General features: G+C 41.3%; 1 protein-coding gene across 3 annotated transcripts in view; it reads left to right on the top strand.

Moving 5' to 3' along the window:
• prkcz (protein kinase C, zeta) overlaps positions 1–20,197 on the top strand; it is a 127,236-nt gene that overhangs the window by 77,046 nt on the left and 29,993 nt on the right. For all 3 annotated transcript variants that reach the window (XM_037773726.1, XM_037773728.1, XM_037773727.1), the window contains 9 exons: positions 33–164; positions 2,422–2,512; positions 4,880–4,935; positions 5,172–5,366; positions 12,994–13,091; positions 14,362–14,448; positions 17,159–17,294; positions 17,500–17,587; positions 17,927–18,046. In XM_037773726.1, coding sequence (XP_037629654.1) covers positions 33–164; positions 2,422–2,512; positions 4,880–4,935; positions 5,172–5,366; positions 12,994–13,091; positions 14,362–14,448; positions 17,159–17,294; positions 17,500–17,587; positions 17,927–18,046 — 1,003 coding nt within the window. The remainder of the gene's footprint in view (positions 1–32; positions 165–2,421; positions 2,513–4,879; positions 4,936–5,171; positions 5,367–12,993; positions 13,092–14,361; positions 14,449–17,158; positions 17,295–17,499; positions 17,588–17,926; positions 18,047–20,197) is intronic.

Here is a 20,197-nt window from a genome sequence, read left to right as displayed (position 1 = left end):
TCAGTGTGTCCTGTCCTGTGTGTGTCTTACAGAAAGCCTACTGTGGCCACTGTAGTGAAAGGATATGGGGGCTGGGCAGGCAGGGCTACAAGTGTATCAACTGCAAACTGCTGGTCCATAAGCGCTGTCACAGACTCATCCCTCAGACCTGCCAAAGGCTTATGGTGAGTATTTCATCTTGTCCCGAGCAGCAGACAGCAAACAGCACAGTACCACTAGTCGTATCCGACGGCAACAAAGTCTCTCAGCAAACTCGGAAATCAAACTTACATGTCATCGACATGAATGATGAGGATTACATTCACTCACCACGAGGGTATTATGTGACAATAGCACAAGTTTAACACATATACTGTGCATGCTTGTGACTTGCAACGGTTACGTTATGCTTAACTGGAGACAAATCAAAGCATCGTCCTGGTTTATTACAAGCCCCCCAGGAAGAGCGCCGGTCGTTGATCCCAACTTTCGTAGTAGCTAAACGGCGGTACTACAACTTCTGTGTCCGTCATGTGATGCATTGGGCCCAAAAATACTTTTTCCCACAGACTTACATTGGGGAAAGACACATGTGTAACTCAGCAAATAATTTTTAGGTAATGAAACTACCTAGTACGAACACTCTAATAGCCCTTATTTAAATCATTAGGTTTTAAAAGTGGTAAAACGCACTAATAGCTGAATCCAGAGTTATTTCCCTTCCTCCGTTCATGTGAATGAGACCCAGAATGAGGCTGGAGCGCAACCCGTGACGACGGCATGACGTTGGGACCCTGAGTCATGTGACCGAGCGGACCCTACTGCAAATGTTCTGTGTGCCCAAGATCCGGGTACTTTTCCAGGCGAGAGTCGAGCCATTTAGGCTTCATGCGCCACTGAACAACTTTCATAAGAATGAACGGGGGCATGCCGCCAACGCTGTATCCAGTTCTCTCAATACATCCATGGTTTATTACAACGTGGGTCTTATTTTCAGAGTTTTGGCCATCATTGCTATCAGTTATTATACTCACCTCTAAAGAAGCTAACAGTTTAGCCAGATTCCCTAGCACTTTATCCAGAGATAGAATACATTATTTTGTAATAAACTGAAATTATCCTTTATCGAGTTCGGGGCTGTTGAGGTTTTTGTCAGGGTTAACCCTCAGAAGGGTTCACTGAAAATCAAACCAGACTCACAGCAGAAAGCTTGTTTTCATAAGTAGAAATGGAATTAGAACTCTGACTTTGAGGCTTGATAAGAGGAAATGATTAAACGCCTTTTTCTAGTGAACCCCCGACACTGTCATCACAGTCTGGCCTATAGCTTACGTAAGCCATCTGTGTGTTTACTGCGACACTAACAGTGGGCTCTACGGTCCGTGTAGGTTTTGATAGTGGCAGAAAGGAGAAAATGACTCATATTTTTTGTTTGTCCTCCCCGCCACCAGGAGACTACTTCTCCAGGAGGAGAGTGTGCGGCAGCTCTGGGAGACGGACCTTCAGGTAGCAGAGCTGTGGCAGCTTGAATTCAGGCAGGGTGCTACAGCTCTGCTGACTGAAAGTCCGTCTCCCGGAGCTGTGCCTGCTCTCCTCCTGGCAAAGTAGTCTCCTAGTGGCAGGAAGTACTGCTACTTTGGCTTTAATCCAATAAACAAACTATCAAAATGTACCCAGACCCTGTACCTTCAACATGATTGACTTTACTACTTCCTTGTCCTCTCATCTTGGACTGAGGTCAGTCTGGACACTACAGTGACTCACTATCGTCTCTCGAGGTACAAATCGTAATGTTGGTTCATTTTTCTGAATGTTTTGAAACTAAAAATCTGGTCAGATCTTACTCATTGCACCATATTGAATATGTAAGCTGCTCTAGTAGCACAGACATATTCATGAAAAATCAAGGAGATCAATGCATTCAAGCACAACACAGATAAAACTCTCTTTGTACACTTCCTGTTTGTCTTTCTGCAGCTCGTCCTCCCGTTATTTCCTCCCATTCTCTTTAAATGAGACATCAAACCAGTGTTGCTCCATGTCATCATGGTCTGATCAAACACAAAGATCCCAAATTCCGCCCATGAAGACCAAAATCCCGACTAAAATCAATGTAGCTCTGGGCGCTAACTGTCCCGTCAGCAGTGGGTATCCCCCCTCTTGATCACAGCGTCAACCCGATATCTTCAGTGCCAGATAAGTGACTTTGAGGCTTGATAAGATAAAATGACCCCCCCTCCCCCACATTGTCATTAGAGTCTGGGCGCAATAGCATTTCTGTACATTAGCTGAGAGCATCTCTCCAAACACAGAGTTTTCCTTGCAAACATGATTCATCTTACACTCCTCCAGGAGTGTGAAACCATCAGTGTATATTTCAGTGGATGTTATGGGGAATGTTTCGGAGGATGTTTAGATGGACTTTTGAATTTCTTTGTTCAGGATCCAGTTATGCCATCACAGGAGCCCCCTTCGGATGCCAAGAGTGAAGAAGTGGACCTTCCACCAGATGACACAGAGGACACAGACGGAAGTAAGACTTTCTTCTTTCACGTAGAATACTGCCATCCATGTTATTGGGTCCAGTTGTTTTGTTATTTCTAAGATATATAATGTACGCGCTCAATATTTGCCTCACATCTTCAGACTTCAGATTCTGCGGCAGTTTGAGATACAAGGCTACAAAAAAAGGCAACTTTCAATCCAGTTAACCGTAAATGTTAATGTAAGGGATGAGCAGTTTAATAAAGGATAGTCCACTGTCCCGGTGATGGATACTATTATCAGGATACAGGACCTGCACATAACTCATGCATAATTCTATGGCTGTCCAGTTACATCAAAATGAAAAATGTCTTTTGTATCTTTCTGTATTGTTTTGTACCCATTAATAGGAAAGATGCATGCATTGGAAGGACAAGTGACAGTGCATGTGGTGGTGGTGGTGGTAGATATGGTAAAATATAACTCATCGTGATGGTAAAATACAAAAATGCATCAAAACGCTGTTCGCAGCTAGCAGGTGCTGTGGAGACTTCACTGGCGCTGCTGAAGTAGCCGCTAGCACTTGTGCTCGGTTCACTGTCGTCCACTTCAGTTTCTACAGGGCTGCTCGAAATATTCTCCTCCTGATCCCACACTTCTCTTCCTAATAGTTCCTGTTTGGAGCCACGATTGCAGTGTTTTTGAACCCGTCATCATTTTAGCCACCTCCGCTTACTGTGTTGTCATCACAGTTTAGCTTGTAACTAATCGGGGATGTTTGCACGCACTACTACCCAACTGCGTAGCTGCTACGTGGCGGGGTAGTAGCGCGTGCATACGTTTTTTTGTTACAAAATAAAAATATTGCAGCACAGCCAAAACTTATTTTAAATCCCACTTCAATGATCTCATAGTTTCATTTGTAGTAGTATTTTGATAGTATTATATGTGTTAAATTTATTTTATTAAGTTTTTTAACAGTGGTACGTGTACCGTAGTTTGAGAACCACTGTTTTAGATAACACTAAGCTACGCTTTCTGTACTCAGACATTACAAACTCTGATAGCACCCTCTCTCCCTCACTCCAACTCTCACTCACATTTCCAGCGTTGTCTTCTGGCAACGAGTCACCTCTGGCGTGATTTCAGAATGAGACTTCTCCTTGAGCGAGAGTCGGAGACAAACAACAACTGAAGTGATGATTTGACAGTTTTATTACTGGGCTCTTCCAGACATTTAAATGAAAAACAATTTATACTTTCTAATAAAAAAAGATATAAATATCAACCTCCTGTTGTTCACTATAAAGTACCACATTTCTCATGTTTTAAGCACAGTTTGAATGTTTAAGGAGGTGCACTTGGACGGAAATGGTGACACAGACGTGCCATGGTAAACTGATCATTAGCGGTACCAATGAAGACATTATTTGCACTGTATATTTACATGTACAGTAGAGTCTATACACATGATGTAACTAGAATGACACTCGGGTGCCCGAGTACGATTGCCCCCCCTCTCCGTTCAGCTTGCGCCATCATCCACATGTATTTTTGTTTATGATGAGATCAGCTGTACGTAGCGGAGCATCATAAAACACTACATTCAAACTGGACAGAAACAAAATGAAACTCACCTAAACCGTCGTCGTTACTCTTTCCAACAATCACCAAGTGTGCTTTGGTCGAACTCAACTGTAATTTCACAAGTTTAATGTGAAAAAACAACGAATCTACAGTTGTCTCTCCCAACCCCCCTCCTCCAGCTACACTGCGCATGTGTTATACCCAGAGGTCTTAATGTTCTGGCTGATCGGAAGCCTTAAAAAAATTCCTGAACCCAGATCATGGTCCGGATCACCACCAAAATCAAATGGATTGTTCATTGTGCTACAGCCCACCCCTCCAAAAAATGCCATTCAAATCCATTGTGGACTTTTGGAGTAATCCTGCTAACGGACAAACAAACAAACCAATGCCGGTGAAAACATAACCTCCCTCCTAGGCTTTTGGCCTTTGTGGAGGTAATTATCATGTGGATACTTTGTTCAAAAAATTCACTTTAGACCCTGGTAACTTCACCTCACATTCACCATCATCACTTATGTAACTATGTAAGTCTCAACTGTTATCTAAGCACATTACTGCTCTCTGATGGGCTCCCATAGAACAGAGTGGTAAATCCTATTAAAAGGAGACTGTGTGGACTGATGCGGGGCTCTGTTGGTCTGGGAGTCCCTGATATGAGATGCTCCAGATTGACCTAGTTTGGTATTCCTTGTGGATAGCTGGACCTGATTCTATTGTACTCTACCTCCCTCTACTGGCCAAAAAAAAGAACAGTATGTTAAACCTGTCGGTGCGGATTTTATTCAGTCACAATATTAATGTGTCTTTCTATGTCTGTTTTTTGCAGTATCTTTTTTACCACACAACTGTTCAGTGGATAAAACAGAAGATGCAGATACAGAGGTGAATCTCTACAGAACTTACTTTGCAATTCATCTATTAGAAGTTTACAGTTCCATTTGTGTTCTTGTAGTTTGTAATCCTTTCTTTTGACTGCAGTCAAAAGCTGTAATAATGTCCTGTTTTTAATACAATACACATATTACATATTTGGGTAAACTTCTACCAAAAACTTGAACATAATATTGTGAATGCATCAATACACTCACAGCACTGTGACCATTCTGACCCCCCTCCAGGACATTAAAGCAGTAGTGGATGGCATCGATGGCATTAAGCTGTCCCAGGGCCTGGCTCTCGGGCTGAGTGACTTCGACCTGATCCGAGTGATCGGGCGCGGCAGCTACGCCAAGGTCCTGCTGGTTCGGCTAAAGAAGAACAAGCAGGCGTACGCCATGAAGGTGGTGAAGAAGGAGCTGGTCCACGACGATGAGGTGAGACACTTAAGTACACCTGGGATGTCAAAGATGTGAGACAGGGGCAGGGAGGACAGGTACATAGCCATGTTGAAGGTACTTAGAGTTGGTTGATGCTCTACAGCATGTCATCACATAATCCTAGAAATCTGATTAACAAGACTTTTTATTTGTTGGTTGACAAAGTGCTTCTTCTGCATGTTTGAGTGCAGAATTCAGTTTCTATGTTGGTGTTATCTGATGTTCATAGATGACATTAACAGTGTTCCCTAGTTGAAAGATAATTTTATCTGTCTGTCCAGATGAATGCTGCTCTAGACTTATAGTATTTATACATTTGCTACGTAGAAATGCAATCGAAGGGTAGTATTAGTACGGAGGCCCTGAGTGGCAAGAGAAGGAAAAAAAAAAATATATTTTTTAACTTTGATCTAAATTGTTTTCTTCAGCCCTGTGATAGTCTGGCGACCTGTCCAGGGTGTACCCCGCCTTCGCCCAATGTCAGCTGAGCTGAACATTTTTCTAAGTTACTTTTCTTTTCATCTGGGAAAACAGTTGAAAACTACGGAGCCCCCCTAGACCCACAGGAGAAAATGTTATTAACTCGTTCCCTTAAGTTAGTAACTCATGCCCTCGAGTTACAAACTCGAGGGCATGAGTTACTTCATAGTGCACTGCCTCCATTCATATCACACTTAGTTTGGAAAGATATGCTTTTGCATAATTTTGGTGAATTTTTAATGGGAAAAATATTCAATAACTTCTCTTTTCGGCGTTGCACTTTGTGGACGGTCCCTGACCACTCGTCTCACAGTCGGCTCCACATAGAGACCAATGTTATGTGTCCAGCTCGGAGGACGGCTTGTTGTGATTAAAATGAGAGTGTAGTTCGTTGTCTACCTTACTACGGTTAGAAAGAGCCGTCGTTTGTGTTTTAACAATGTTTCTGTTATGAGTTATTGATCCAGGAAGTTTGAATCTGTCAATATCTTTCCAACTTTACTGAAGTCAATGAGTTGACTGTCAGGAATGATTGGAGGAAGTGCACTATGAGGTAACTCAAGTTAGTAACTCAAGGGCACGAGTTACTAACTTGAGGAAACGACTTACTAACTTGAGGGAACGACTTACTAACTTGAGGGAACAACTTACTAACTTGAGGGAACAACTTACTAACTTGAGGGAACAACTTACTAATTTGAGGGAACAACTTACTAACTTGTGGGAACGACTTACTAACTTCAGGGAACAACTTACTAACTTGATGGAACGAGTTACTAACTTGAGGGAACGTCTTACTAACCTGAGGGAATGACTTACTAACTTGAGGGAACAACTTAATAACTTGAGGGAACAACTTAATAACTTGAGGGAACAACTTACTAACTTGAGGGAACAACTTACTAATTTGAGGGAACAACTTACTAACTTGTGGGAACGACTTACTAACTTCAGGGAACAACTTACTAACTTGATGGAACGAGTTACTAACTTGAGGGAACATTTTACTAACCTGAGGGAATGACTTACTAACTTGAGGGAACGACTTACTAACTTGTGGGAACGACTTACTAACTTGAGGGAACGACTCACTAACTTGAGGGAACGAGTCACTAACTTGAGGGAACTAGTTAATATAATTTTCTCCTAGGGGTCTAGGGGGGCTCCGTAGCAGGAGATTTTTTTGTTGTTGTCAGGATGAGTTAAAGTGTTTGTTGTTGTAATACTCATTTTGACCACAAGAGACTGAAGTACAACAACACTACTATTGGGTTAAATGTGTTTCGTGGATGTAGAGATGCATTTTAAATACTTTTTGCATACACACATACTGTATAATACAATACGTTTTCAGTATATGTTGTATAGAGGACTGCTGGTTTTGGATTCTGGATACGGTCTATTTAATTGCTTTGACCTTGCATTCCAAATGTGAATCTGTCCCTGATTAGCTGGTCAGGATGAGAAGCAGCAGGACTTTGGGGTCCCGGAGGCATGCAGGGGACGAGAACTGCTGGACTATGTAACAGGTCTGAGAGCGGTAATGAGCAATGAAGGATAATGTGATGGATACAAGTTGGAAAGGGAGAGGGGAGATTGAACAGTGAAAGATGGAGAGATGGAAAGCTGGAATGAGTAAAAGGGAGTGAAGAAGACTGAGTCAGAGACTGTATAGGAGCTTCTGAAAGGAGTGAGCTAAAAGGGAATCAGACAAATGGGGGGGTGGGAGGGACACAAGTGGCAGAGAGCTTATGAATTGGAAAAGGGGCTCAGGAGGAAGCAAGAATACGTGAGTGGGTGACTCACTGGAGAAGATGAAATCTCGATATAACATCCTTTTTGCAGTGATGAATCATCAGATGAACACATCGTTAAATTAATTTCAAAAAGTGTAAGTCTGCATAATACTCCTAAAGCAGGAAATATGCAGACATACATACCATTCACATTTGTTATTAATGTGAGTATAACTGGCAAAATACACATTTTTTTCCCCACATTTTCGCAAGTGAGAGTTATTTTTTTGTCGTTAAAAATATCAATATCAGTCTCATGTCTGTGTGTTAAGTACAGAGCTGGAGTCAGGACATGGTTAAAGACTTGAAGCAGGTAGAAATAGGTAGCCTGGCTCTGTCAAAAGCTCAATAATATGCTTACCAACACCTCTAAAACTCACTGATTAACATGTTGTATCTTATTTGTTTGATCTGTACACAAACAGAAATGTTTGGAACTATTTTTTTGTCGAACTGTTAATCCATTTGCCCACTCCTTCTTGGTGGATGGAGGCAGTGAGTGCATGCAGTGTCTCTAGCTATAGCACAAGTTGCCACATACAGTCAGTGAGTTGAGACTTTGGTTTTGGTCCCAGTGCAGACATGATGGCACCAACCTAACAACCTCACCGTGACAACAAAACTCCAGGCATGCACCTCGCTGCTTTTCATCAAGAAGTCGTAGCTCCGTAACATATTTGTTATGAAATAAATTGTTTTTACATTTCTGTTTGTGTACGGATCCACTAAACAAGATTTAACATGTTGATGATTATTTTTGAACCACTGTGTTACTCTGATATTACATTTGTTGCTCTGACATTCAGTCAATAGTCAGTTAAATGAAGGCCAGATGATTCAAAGCTTATCAGTTGATCATTGTTCCTGTGTAAAGCATAGTCTATGAACTTAAGTGCACAACTTCTATTGGACTTTCTTTAAACTCATTGAGTGCTGTTTCCTCAATAGTGATACTACCAATCCTGAAATATACAAGACCGCACTTCACTTCTGTTATTTTATTTTCCACAAAAGGCTTCATGAAAGAAATCAAATCATGTTTGATTATTGCACATCGAAGAAGAGCAACATCAAAAACATTTGTTAAAGGATAAAGTCTGTAGTTTTTCAACCTGGACCCTATTTTCCCATGTTTTTGTGTCTGACTGACTAATAGGGACAACGATTTCTGAAAGTGGTCCAGTATTGAGGGAGAGCGCTGTAGACGGCAGCTGCTCACGGGCTGCTCACGGGCTGCAATATGGTGCCATTGGGGCAAGCTGGCACTGTCATTTACTTCCACTAATGGTGCTTGTTTTTGTCATGACAGGCTCTGATTGTTATTATAAGTGTCTGACATCATGGAAAGAGTCTGAAATCTGGCGAGGTGACGTGTTGCCGGAAGACAACAGTGGAATAGTGGAATACATCCACGGTGGAAACGTGAGTGTCAGCCGGGCAGAATTTGTTGTGTTGGAGTACATATAGCGTAGCTTTGTGTTATCTAAAAGATTTTCAATGTCATGGCTGAATATTGAGATGATTTCCATAATGTGGATGAGGTCCTTGAACTCGATAGACGCCCGTATTTATTTGAGCCAGAGTATACGGATATTCAGATTTCACAATGAGACTTCTCCTTGAGCGGGACTTGGACACAATAACAAAGATCAAGCTAAAGGAAAGAAAAAGGCTTTATTTCTCTGTAGGGTCCTTTCTATAATGTTGTCAGACACTTATAATAACAATCTGAGCCTATCGGTGGTGAAAACAAGTTGACGCTGCTCACCTGCCCTCACAGCTCGTATAGCAGCATGTTACAACGTTCTCAATACTGGACCAATTACAAAAACTGTTGTCTCCATTAGTCACTTGGACACAAAAACATGGGAAAATAGGTTGAAAAATACTGAAGTTATCCTTTAAATAAAATTGCCTTTTAATCACTGGTGTTGTAAATCATACAGTCTGTATAAAAAAATCTGAAGATCTGCTGCACCTCTGCCCGCTTCACTATTGGAATATAGGCAAGGCAAGGTCATTTATTCAGCACAATTCATATACTTGACTAGTTACAATTCGTTTTGCATAATCTGCACATTTAAAACGAATAAAAAACAAAAGAATTAAAAACAAAGTTGAGAGGGATTAGTGCTGCATCCTGTGTACTTTGCTGTGTTTGTGTTGTATAAGTCCACTAGATGGCGATATTGCTCAACATATAACTCCTGAAAACACCGAAACCACTGGTCTCGTAGCCAGATGAAGGATCACTGTCCAGAGCTACTGCATCATCCAACATCTGCACAATAAGCTTCATGTCTCCACTTCTCTCATAAACTTATAATATTCTTTTATTTTCCACACATAAACACTTTATACTAAAAATCCAATTATTGAATCCCAATTTTTTTGTGTGACAGCTGATGAAGAAAACAAATTAGACTCTATAAGACAGATACAATTTAACCCTAATAAAGAGGAGTTAAGGAAACCATTGAGTAATGTTGTAATGTTGTGATTGGACATTCATTTATTCATGGCTCTATTCATGCGCATTAGTTTAATAATTCATCTCTTTAGTAGTCTATTGCCTGACATCAAAGGAAGCTTGTAAGAGCTCTCACAGATAGACTACAAACTACTGAAGAGCTGAGATGACCTATACGAGAAGTGTTGTCATGGCATATTCTGCATAATTATAAATTCCTCAAGTAATAATGAGTTGACCAGAAGGAATTTGGTATCTAGTGCAGCAGCACAATATGGGGCCTCTATTGATGTCATAAATTAACCGTATGGTGTTGGAGCACAGCATGGGGAACTCAAAATGTAGACACATTCTGTTTCGGATCACATAAAACATTAACCATCATCAACTTAATGGCACTTTAAATCAGCATAAAACATCCTCGCCTCAGGCTAAACTCTCACAGCTCTCTATAACTGAAGTATGAACAATTAAAACCACAGCTGACTGATAACAATGATGGAAAAAAATATTTTTGAATAAAGATACTATAGTCCTGTAATTGTCAGAAAGGGTTCTTGCTTTGACTGACGGACAACTGTTGAAGGTAACTTCTTTATTGTTGTTGCACTTAAAGGTCCCACATTGTAAAAAGTGAGATTATCAGGTATTTTACATTATAAAGCAGGTTTAAGTGCTATGAAAATCCTGTTTAACTATCAAAATGCTCAAGATACGGAGAAACACACACAGCCTGTATTCAGAAATTGAGCGTTTGAAACAAGCCGTTAGGATTTCTGTCCATTTGTGATGTCACAAATATACAATATTTAGACCATTATACGGTTTTAAACATAAACATTCTAAATGTGTCCCAGTTTTTTTTTTTTTTTTTTTAAATTATTATTTTGGGGGCATTTTTTGATAGGACAGTGGATAGAGTCTTGGAAAGGGGGAGAGAGAGAGAGATGACATGCGGAAAGGTCCACAGGCCGGATTCGAACCCGGGTCCACCGCTGCCAGGACTGAGCCTTGGCCACACATGGGCGCCCGCTCTACCGACTGAGCTAGCCAGGCGCCCAAATGTGTCCCAGTTTATATCCTGTTGCAGTGTATGTAAATGACATCAGCTGACAGGAAGTAAACATGGACCCACACCGTTGCCTAGCAACGCAATTCTGTTGAAATGCACTAAAACGGAGCATTTCAGACAGAAAGGGAAATACAGGTATATTCAGGCAGACAGTTTGAGGAAAATAAGTATTTTTTAACATTACAGCATGTAAATATGTTCTAGTAGAAACGTTCTAGTGTTCTAGTATGAACCTGAAAATGAGCACGATATGGGACCTTTAACTTGTAAAATTAGATTCCTGTGGCAGCTGCGTGCGTGATCCCAACAATTCCAATAACTCCGGAGTGTTTGAAAGTCCAAAAGCAAAATGTTTATTGAAAGAAAAACAGATGTAATCGCTTCCAAAATTCATAGCATGCTTTTGTTTAACGACAAATCCTGCATTTAACCATATTTGTCTGCTTTTTACCTTTTGAAACAAACATTTTCACTCCCGCTTGCCACCTCTACCTATCCACAGTGCTACACCATAGCCAGATGTTTCGCTGCTGCTGGCATAGCTGATTTGCTCCGTCTTCCGCTGACTCTTAATGCACCACACCGAAGCACTGGAGACAGTTTTTATAGATGGCTCTTTCTTTTTACTGATCCATGCTTCTGAAGTGTTCCTATATCCTTCAGAAAACTTTTCCTTTGTCATAGACGGACTAATCTCCTCTGCATCTGTAGTCAGTGAAGAGGAAGTGTGATTAGGCTTGTTTTCGCTCTCTTACAGTGATGTGCTTCCTTACTTATGAACAGACCCAGAGTCTAGGCCACGCCTTGGCTCCTTACATTTGTGGACTAGGTGTTTGAGTAGTCCCTTCACCTTGAGAATCCAAGATACTGCTCTCTTGAGCGTACGTAGAATCAATAGCTGGTCGATTGGGTCTTCTCTACCTGTCACAACTGTGACTAATGCACTTGTTTTTATTGCTGGGTTCCCAGCATCTACTTTACTGGTGTCATCTGGCATTTTGGGCCATTCTGTTTTTGACTAGCTATCACTAGAACAAGATTCAAGATTCCTATATTGTCACTATTTAGAGTACAGCGAAATTTGAAGCAGTCCTGATGGTGCAACATAACAGACAGTTTACCTGTTGACAGGTGCAAGTTCAATCCATTATTTCCATCCCGCTGTTCTGATCAGCTCTTTAAAATAATCTATTGTCTCTGTAGATGATCCGTGAACTTTCTGTTCCCTTCCTTAAAGGTTATCAGTGTAGCTGGATGAATCTTCCCATGTTTCACATCGGAGCTCCTCAGACTTCCTCTTACTGTACAAAATCTGGCTCTTTTTTTTTTTAGCCATATCGGTAGTTTCATTCCACGAACCTCCATCGTACCCTCACAATGTCTTCTTTTATCACGTACCTTTTGCATTCTCACAATCCTTGCCCTGTTGCCCGATGTAGTCACACATGGTAACTCAACTCTCTGAGTATTGTCCGCCTCTGGTTCTGCTTTGAGTTTGTATTGAAACAGCTCCTTAAACAATGAAGACATGTAACTTGGAGGATTGGAGCCTTTTCCATCAGTTCACCATTGCTAGATAGATAGATAGATAGAATAACTGGTTTTCAAGGTCTTAACAGGAACTAAACAGCCTCAGAATAATCCCGAGTGTGAGGATACTTCTCAAGACTACATTTTTATCTGGGGCGTGGTGTTTCTCCCTCTGTCTGTTTAACCACAGAAAGAGAAATTCTATTGATCAGACAAATTGATTGTTAATACATTATCTTTCCTTCATGCCGTCTCTGTCTCCGTCTGTCTCTCCAGGATATTGACTGGGTACAGACAGAGAAGCATGTGTTTGAGCAGGCGTCCACCAATCCATTCTTAGTCGGCCTCCACTCCTGTTTCCAGACAGAAAGTCGGTAAGATCACGATAAGGCTGACACTCATACTGCATTTAAAGCCGATACGTTTCAGTTGCAGCTCATGTTACCTGGCAGTACTTTTCAGTAATATGAAATATTACTTTCTAATGATGGTCTGTTCTTCATTAAAGGATAAGGCTGGTGTATTGATTATCATTTCCTGCAAATTCATTGTAGTTCTCTAAGTCCAAATACATATAAGGCTCCTCCTGATGAAGGTCTAGTGACCTAAAGCTATTAAGTATTTTCATTGGAAGTGTGCAGAGCCTTCCTTTTTTATCCATATTTGATTTGTGTGGTGATCTTTTCAAAAGCATGTCCTAAAACTATTCAAACATATAAACAAGCCATATCATGCAATGAACAATAAACATACAGCGGACATGGCAGTTGTAGTTTATTCCTGTCAGATCGTCAAACGATGTAAACACTGAACCTGACCATGTTCAGTAGAGTCTGCATGAGACTGAAAATGCAGTTTTTCATCTAAATGAAACAAAAGCTTTGTGTCACCTAAATACACAGAATACATCTTCATGTCTTCTCTTTTTAATTATTTTTTTTGATGTCATTGGAGCTCTATGGCACAGAGGTATAAACTACTGTATATCAGGCCACAAAGAAACTACATGTTTGTAGGTAAATTCACATCAGTAGATTTGTTGGGAAAATGAAAAACAAAAGATGAACTGATGTCAGCCTTTAAAGCTGCAGTTGGTAACTGTATATAAAAATAACTTTGCTCAAACTGTCACTACATTGTGACAGTAGTATATGAGACAGAGAATAATAATAATAATAGTAATAATAGAGACTGCTTGCAAATGCCATTAGAAGTACAGGAGGAAACAGAGGAACCAGATTTTTTTTCCACAGATTATCTGTCTCATGTACTGCTGTCAGGATATAGTGACAGTTTAAGCAAATATGATAAAAAGTTATTTTTTATTATAGTTACCATCTGTAGCTTACTGCCCTGTAGCATTAAACAGGGACTTTAATAGTCAACATGTAGCATTTCTGTAGGTAGAAATGTATTTAAATGGAGGATAAGCCTTCGCAGATTGATTTAAATCATAAACATGTACTATTTTATATGTGATATCCTTGTGACATTTCATAAATACTTTTTTTTTTTACCTGCAGTATATGTCATTATCTTTTTATTTTTCACTTTTTGCAAAAAAACTATATAGTGTTAACATTTCTCTGTTAAACAGCATCAGTGGTGTACTGATGGATTTTCTCATCATGCTCTGGTTTCCAGGTTATTTCTTGTGATTGAATATGTGAACGGCGGGGACTTGATGTTTCATATGCAACGACAACGAAAGCTCCCCGAAGAACATGCAAGGTAAACATCCTGTTGATGTATAGATCCTACCAGCTTGTCTACCTCAGTGTGTTACTTACACATGGACAATTAAATGTTTGTTAACTTAAATGTACAGGTAGCATTTTTAAACGTATGAAGTGAAGCGACTTTATCTTTTGGCATTTGTCAAATGCTGTACTGTAATTAAAAAAAATATCAGGACCAAGTTGATTTCCTGCAGTGAGGCCTCCAGGATATATGCTACATGACCACAGGATGACACAGAAGTGGGTGAATGTACGTTTGAATTTTGGTTAAGTTGACGTGGTCATAGTCAGCTAGCTACACAGGAAACACATCTATGCAACTGGCAACTATTTAGTGTTGGACTGATTGAACCTCCTTTGTATTTAACAAAATGTCATGTGAAGTACAGGGTTTGTGTAACTCTGTATTTCGGTTAGATCATAAACCATTTGTTTCATAATAGCATCTTGTGTTTTGCAGCTGTAGTGTGTGTGCTTAGTCGAAGATGCTTTTGTATGCACCTTCTTTGCACTAACATATTCTAAATCTAAAATGTAAGAAGTACTCCTTACCCTTAATGGGATGCTATAGCAGCTCTTCACGGACGTGGCAACGCTGCCAAAATCCAACTTAACACTTATTTTTCCACCTCTGAGAAATATAATGAGCACCCATAATTCATTGTGCCTGTGTACTTGCGGGGCATTCCAACCGCGGCTCTGATAAATGCTGGATCAAAGGCTGGGTAATTTAGAGAGGCACCGTTGGGCCCCTATCGGCCCCTGCAATCTGTATTCTGGAGACAGTGGCTGTACATATGCAAAGCAGCATGTTAATCACTCATAATGATTGTACATATTCATGAGCAGCGCTCTTAAAGAGAGCCCTGCCGCATTCCCCCGCGCAGTGGGGGAGGCGGGCCGGTGGGCGATGGATGGTGCTGCTGATAGGACGCAGCTTCTATCAGTCTGATGCCAGCAATGAAACAACGGCGTACAATGGAGGCTGTCACAGTGAAAAACGTGGGGGAGCGATGTGGGATTTGTGAGTTCTCTGTCAAACATCTCCCCGCTACAGTCTTTCCCTCAGTGTTTGACAATCATGGTTTGCAGCAGGCAGACTGTTAATGAAGGCTTATCTCCTAGAGACAGAATACACACTACCTACACACGGGAGAGGAAATGCTACTGACTCACCAAAGACGCACATCAAGTACATCCAATCAGGGTTTTAAGGGTTATGTTTGCTGTAAATATGTCTATGTTCAACATAAGGAGAATAATCTTATGCTACATTTACCACTGCATGGTACTGCTACTCTACTCAACTCGCTTCTTTTTTGTTGAGGGTTGGTGTTGGAGTTCCATCACAGGGTTAAAACACTGCAGACCACTGATAGGTCAGACAGAATTGTTACCAGCGCGACACGGGACATCCTGCACAAACCTTCCATTTTTAAATAGCTCAGCACCGTCAATAGCAACCACAATTTTTATATTCACTCAACCCAGAGTTTTAAAAAATGTCAGCATGCAAAACTACATCATACACTACGTCGTCCACTACGTCGTATGCCGTCCACTACGCTGTACACTAAGGCGTACACTGCGCCGTCCACTGAGCAGTACACTGTGCCGTCCACTACGCCGTACACTACGCCGTATGCAGTCCACTACGCCGTCCACTACGTCGTCCACTACGCCGTACACTACGCCGTACACTACGCCGTATGCAGTCCACTACGCCGTCCACTACGTCGTCCACTACGCCGTACACTACGCCGTACACTACGCCGTACACTACGCCGTACACTACGTCGTATGCAGTCCACTACGCCGTCCACTACGTCGTCCACTACGCCGTCCACTACGCCGTCCACTACGCCGTCCACTATGCCGTCCACTACGCCGTCCACTACACCTTCCACTACACCTTCCACTATGTCGTACGCCGTACACTACGTCATATGCCGTCCACTACGCGTCCACTACGCGTCCACTACGCTGTCCAATACGCCGTCCACTACGCCGTCCACTACGCCGTACACTATGCCGTACACTACGTCGTACACTACGTCGTACACTACGTCGTACGCCGTATACTACGTCATATGCCGTACACTACGCCGTACACCGTACACCGTACACCGTACACCGTACACTAAGCCGTACACTACGCCGTACACTACGTCGTACACTACGCCGTTCACTACGCCGTCCACTACGCCGTCCACTACGCCTTCCACTACACCGTCCACTACGCCGTCCACTACGTCGTACGCCGTACACTATGCCATACATGCCCTACACGCCATACACTACGCCATACACTATGCCATACACTACATCATCCACTACGCCGTACACTACGCCATACACTATGCCATACACTATGCCATACACTACATCATCCACTACGCCGTCCACTACGCCGTCCACCACGCCGTCCACCACGCCGTCCACCACGCCGTCCACCACGCCGTCCACTACGCCGTCCACTACGCCGTCGGTGGAGTTTAAAACTTATTTTGCAGTTCAATCACTGTTTAACTCTGTGACTTAATTAATGACCATTGTGAGTGTGATGGTCATATGAGAGCAACACAACATGTGCGACGACCACTACTACTAATAGATGTTGGTGTTGTCTTGTGTACAAGAGGAAATCTTTGGCCTGATGTTGGCACTAGAGGACAGCTCAGACACATCGTTCTCCTTCACAGATTTTATGCTGCTGAAATCTGTATCGCTCTGAACTTCCTGCATGAAAAGGGCATCATCTACCGAGACCTGAAGCTGGACAATGTTCTCTTGGATCACGAGGGACACATCAAGCTCACAGACTACGGCATGTGCAAGGTAAGACCCGCATTGATTTTTGACAGTCGACTGTGTGGACGGCTGGCGTAGGGTTATCAATAATGCAGTAGATCAGTATTGACTGGAAATACTGACGGGGCCTCTGTCTTTTGTTTTTTTTGTCTACCATTTCATGTTCTCGCACATCATATCCTTTATCTTTTATTACTTCAACCACTTCCTCTTCTTCCTTCAACTCCCTCAGGAGGGGATCAGACCAGGTGACACTACCAGTACCTTCTGTGGGACACCCAACTACATTGCACCTGAGATCCTCAGAGGAGAGGACTACGGTGAGTACAGGAGTCACAGTTCATGTCCAAACGTTGATCCCAAAACATATTTTTGTTTCTAAGCTATTAATGGTGAAGCTTTAAATTTGAATGAAACGGCATTGAAGGATGGAATAAAACTATGCACCACACCACCTAAACTGCACCAGGCAACATGTGTAGCCTCAGTGCCAGTGCATATACATAGAGAACGTTTTTCACTAGTGACCAAACCAGCTTCAGTTTCTGATTTATTCTTTATAAGATGGGAGGAATTTGAGTCTTTGGGTCTTTCGTGCCACACATACAGTACTTTATATCTGAAGGAATATCTTGTTTTATTGTTGTGTGCCCTCCCAGGCTTCAGCGTGGACTGGTGGGCTCTGGGCGTACTGATGTTTGAGATGATGGCTGGGAGGTCCCCATTTGACATTATCACCGACAATCCTGACATGAACACGGAGGAGTACCTCTTTCAAGGTGAGGCAGAGAATTTAAAAGTACATAGGGTTTATATCTGTGATTCCCCTTTCACACTGGGGTGTAAAGACCATTTCAACCAATATAACAAATAGTGTATATGAGTCTCTGAATTTCTAATTTAGCACCTTCAACCCCGTCATAAGATATGCTACAGAAAATTGCAGATGGATATTTAATATCCAGGAATTTGCATTATAGACTCTACCGCTGACTATCCCAATTTAGCACACTGACCTACGTGGTCCAGCCATATACGAGGTTTCAACCTAGTCTCGTATTGCCCTCCAGCCATACTATACTGTTTACTCAGGAGGCATGTTCCCAGCTTCTTACTACATCCTCTATGGTTTAAAGGGAACAGGAGTATAGAGGGATAGTGGGAAATCAAATATGAATATTGAGAGCACATGGCAGGCTGTTTGGTGCCATTTAAACAAAAACATGTTAATTTAACCCTTTGTGATGCATAGCTAATATTGTAAGAGGGTAAAAAAAACAGATTCCATGTAATGGAATAACAATCAGCTCTGGGCTGTTAAGGATTTATGTTTGTGCAAATCCAGGCTTAGATGGTTCTGGTATGCTTCATTAACATGGAGGGATCTCAGAAACAGGGCTCATTTTTATTTCTCTCAAATGTTAATTAGTTGTAGTTTTCTGTAGTCTCTTAATCCACTCTTTTTTTTTTTTTGTCTGTGACATCATTTGGCATTTGGAGTAAACTTATTGTTATATTGACATTAACGATAGACAGTAGAGTGAAAGCCTGATACGGCTGCGGGAAATAATAGTTACAGAACATACAATCATACTATTGTTTTGTTATTATTTCCTGCTGATGAAATAAAGCGATGTGTGGGTTTCAAATTTAGTTGACAGATTACTGATACTGTTGACTGATTAAACTCTTTAAACCCCATTGGATGAAATGCAGAAATGCATGATTATTCAGGCAAAAAAGTCTTAAAGGTCCCATATTGTAAAAAGTTAGATTTTCCGGTCTTTTACATTATAAAGCAGGTTTGAGTGCTTTATAAATACTCTTGAACTATCAAAACGCTGAATATACGGAGAAACACACACAGCCCGTATTCAGAAATTGCACGTTTGAAACAAGCCGTTAGGATTTCTGTCCATTTGTGATGTCACAAATATACAATATTTAGACCATTACACGGTTTTAAACGTAAACATTCTAAATGTGTCCCAGTTTATTTCCTGTTGCAGTGTATGTAAATAACATCAGCTGATAGGAAGTAAACGTAGACCCAAACTGTTGCCTAGCAACGCAATTCCGTTGCAATTCCATTGAAATGCACTAAAACGGAGCGTTTCAGACAGAGGGTAAATACAGGTATATTCGGTAGACACTATGAGGAAAATAAAGTGTTTTTTGAACATTACAGCATGTAAACATGTTCTAGTAGAAACACAAAATACAAGTATGAACCTGAAAATGAGCATAATATGGGACCTTTAAAGGGTAACACAACTGTAACAGTTGGCTGTTGTCTACGTGGATCTTACCTCCAATACATGCTGTTAAAGTATGTGTGTGTGAGCAAGAGAAAGGGTTAATATTTGAGAATTCATGTAACGATGTACTGCTGCATGCACATGCTCTAATGCATGCTCCCACACCCCTCATGAACTGTGCAGAATCTGGCAGTACATCATGGCCTCTACAGATTTAGGGTGCATGTGTGGAAGATTTCAGCATTTTTCTTTCCGTTAGTTTGCTTTATTTGCAGCTACTGGCATTTTCATTTGAACTGAGATGTACCACACTGAGACACATACAGTTTTATGAGCATGTTTTCTGCTGTTGTAACATTGTTTCATCATTATGATTTTAACAGGAGACGGATGTAGAATTGTGATGGACGGCATTTACTTAAGCCTCGCCTAACAAAACAAGCTGAGGGGAAATGAACAAAGTCTGGACTAATGCTTACGTTTGGTCTGCTGTGCTGCTACCCTTTTTGTGAAGCGTAGACTGTAATGTAGAACGATGTAGCATTATGTGATCACCTATATGTTTCTAAAGACGAGGTGTTGAGGTGTTTGCTGCTATCACTGAAACTTACTGGAGCCAGAAAGAAATATCTTTAATATCTTCCAAATTATTTTCAACTACATGTTGAAAAT

This window comes from Sebastes umbrosus, chromosome 6 (genome assembly GCF_015220745.1).
Source record: "Sebastes umbrosus isolate fSebUmb1 chromosome 6, fSebUmb1.pri, whole genome shotgun sequence".
Taxonomy (NCBI): Eukaryota; Metazoa; Chordata; class Actinopteri; order Perciformes; family Sebastidae; genus Sebastes; species Sebastes umbrosus.
Note: the sequence above shows the minus strand (reverse complement) of the source record. Positions and strands in the feature narration are given on the sequence as shown.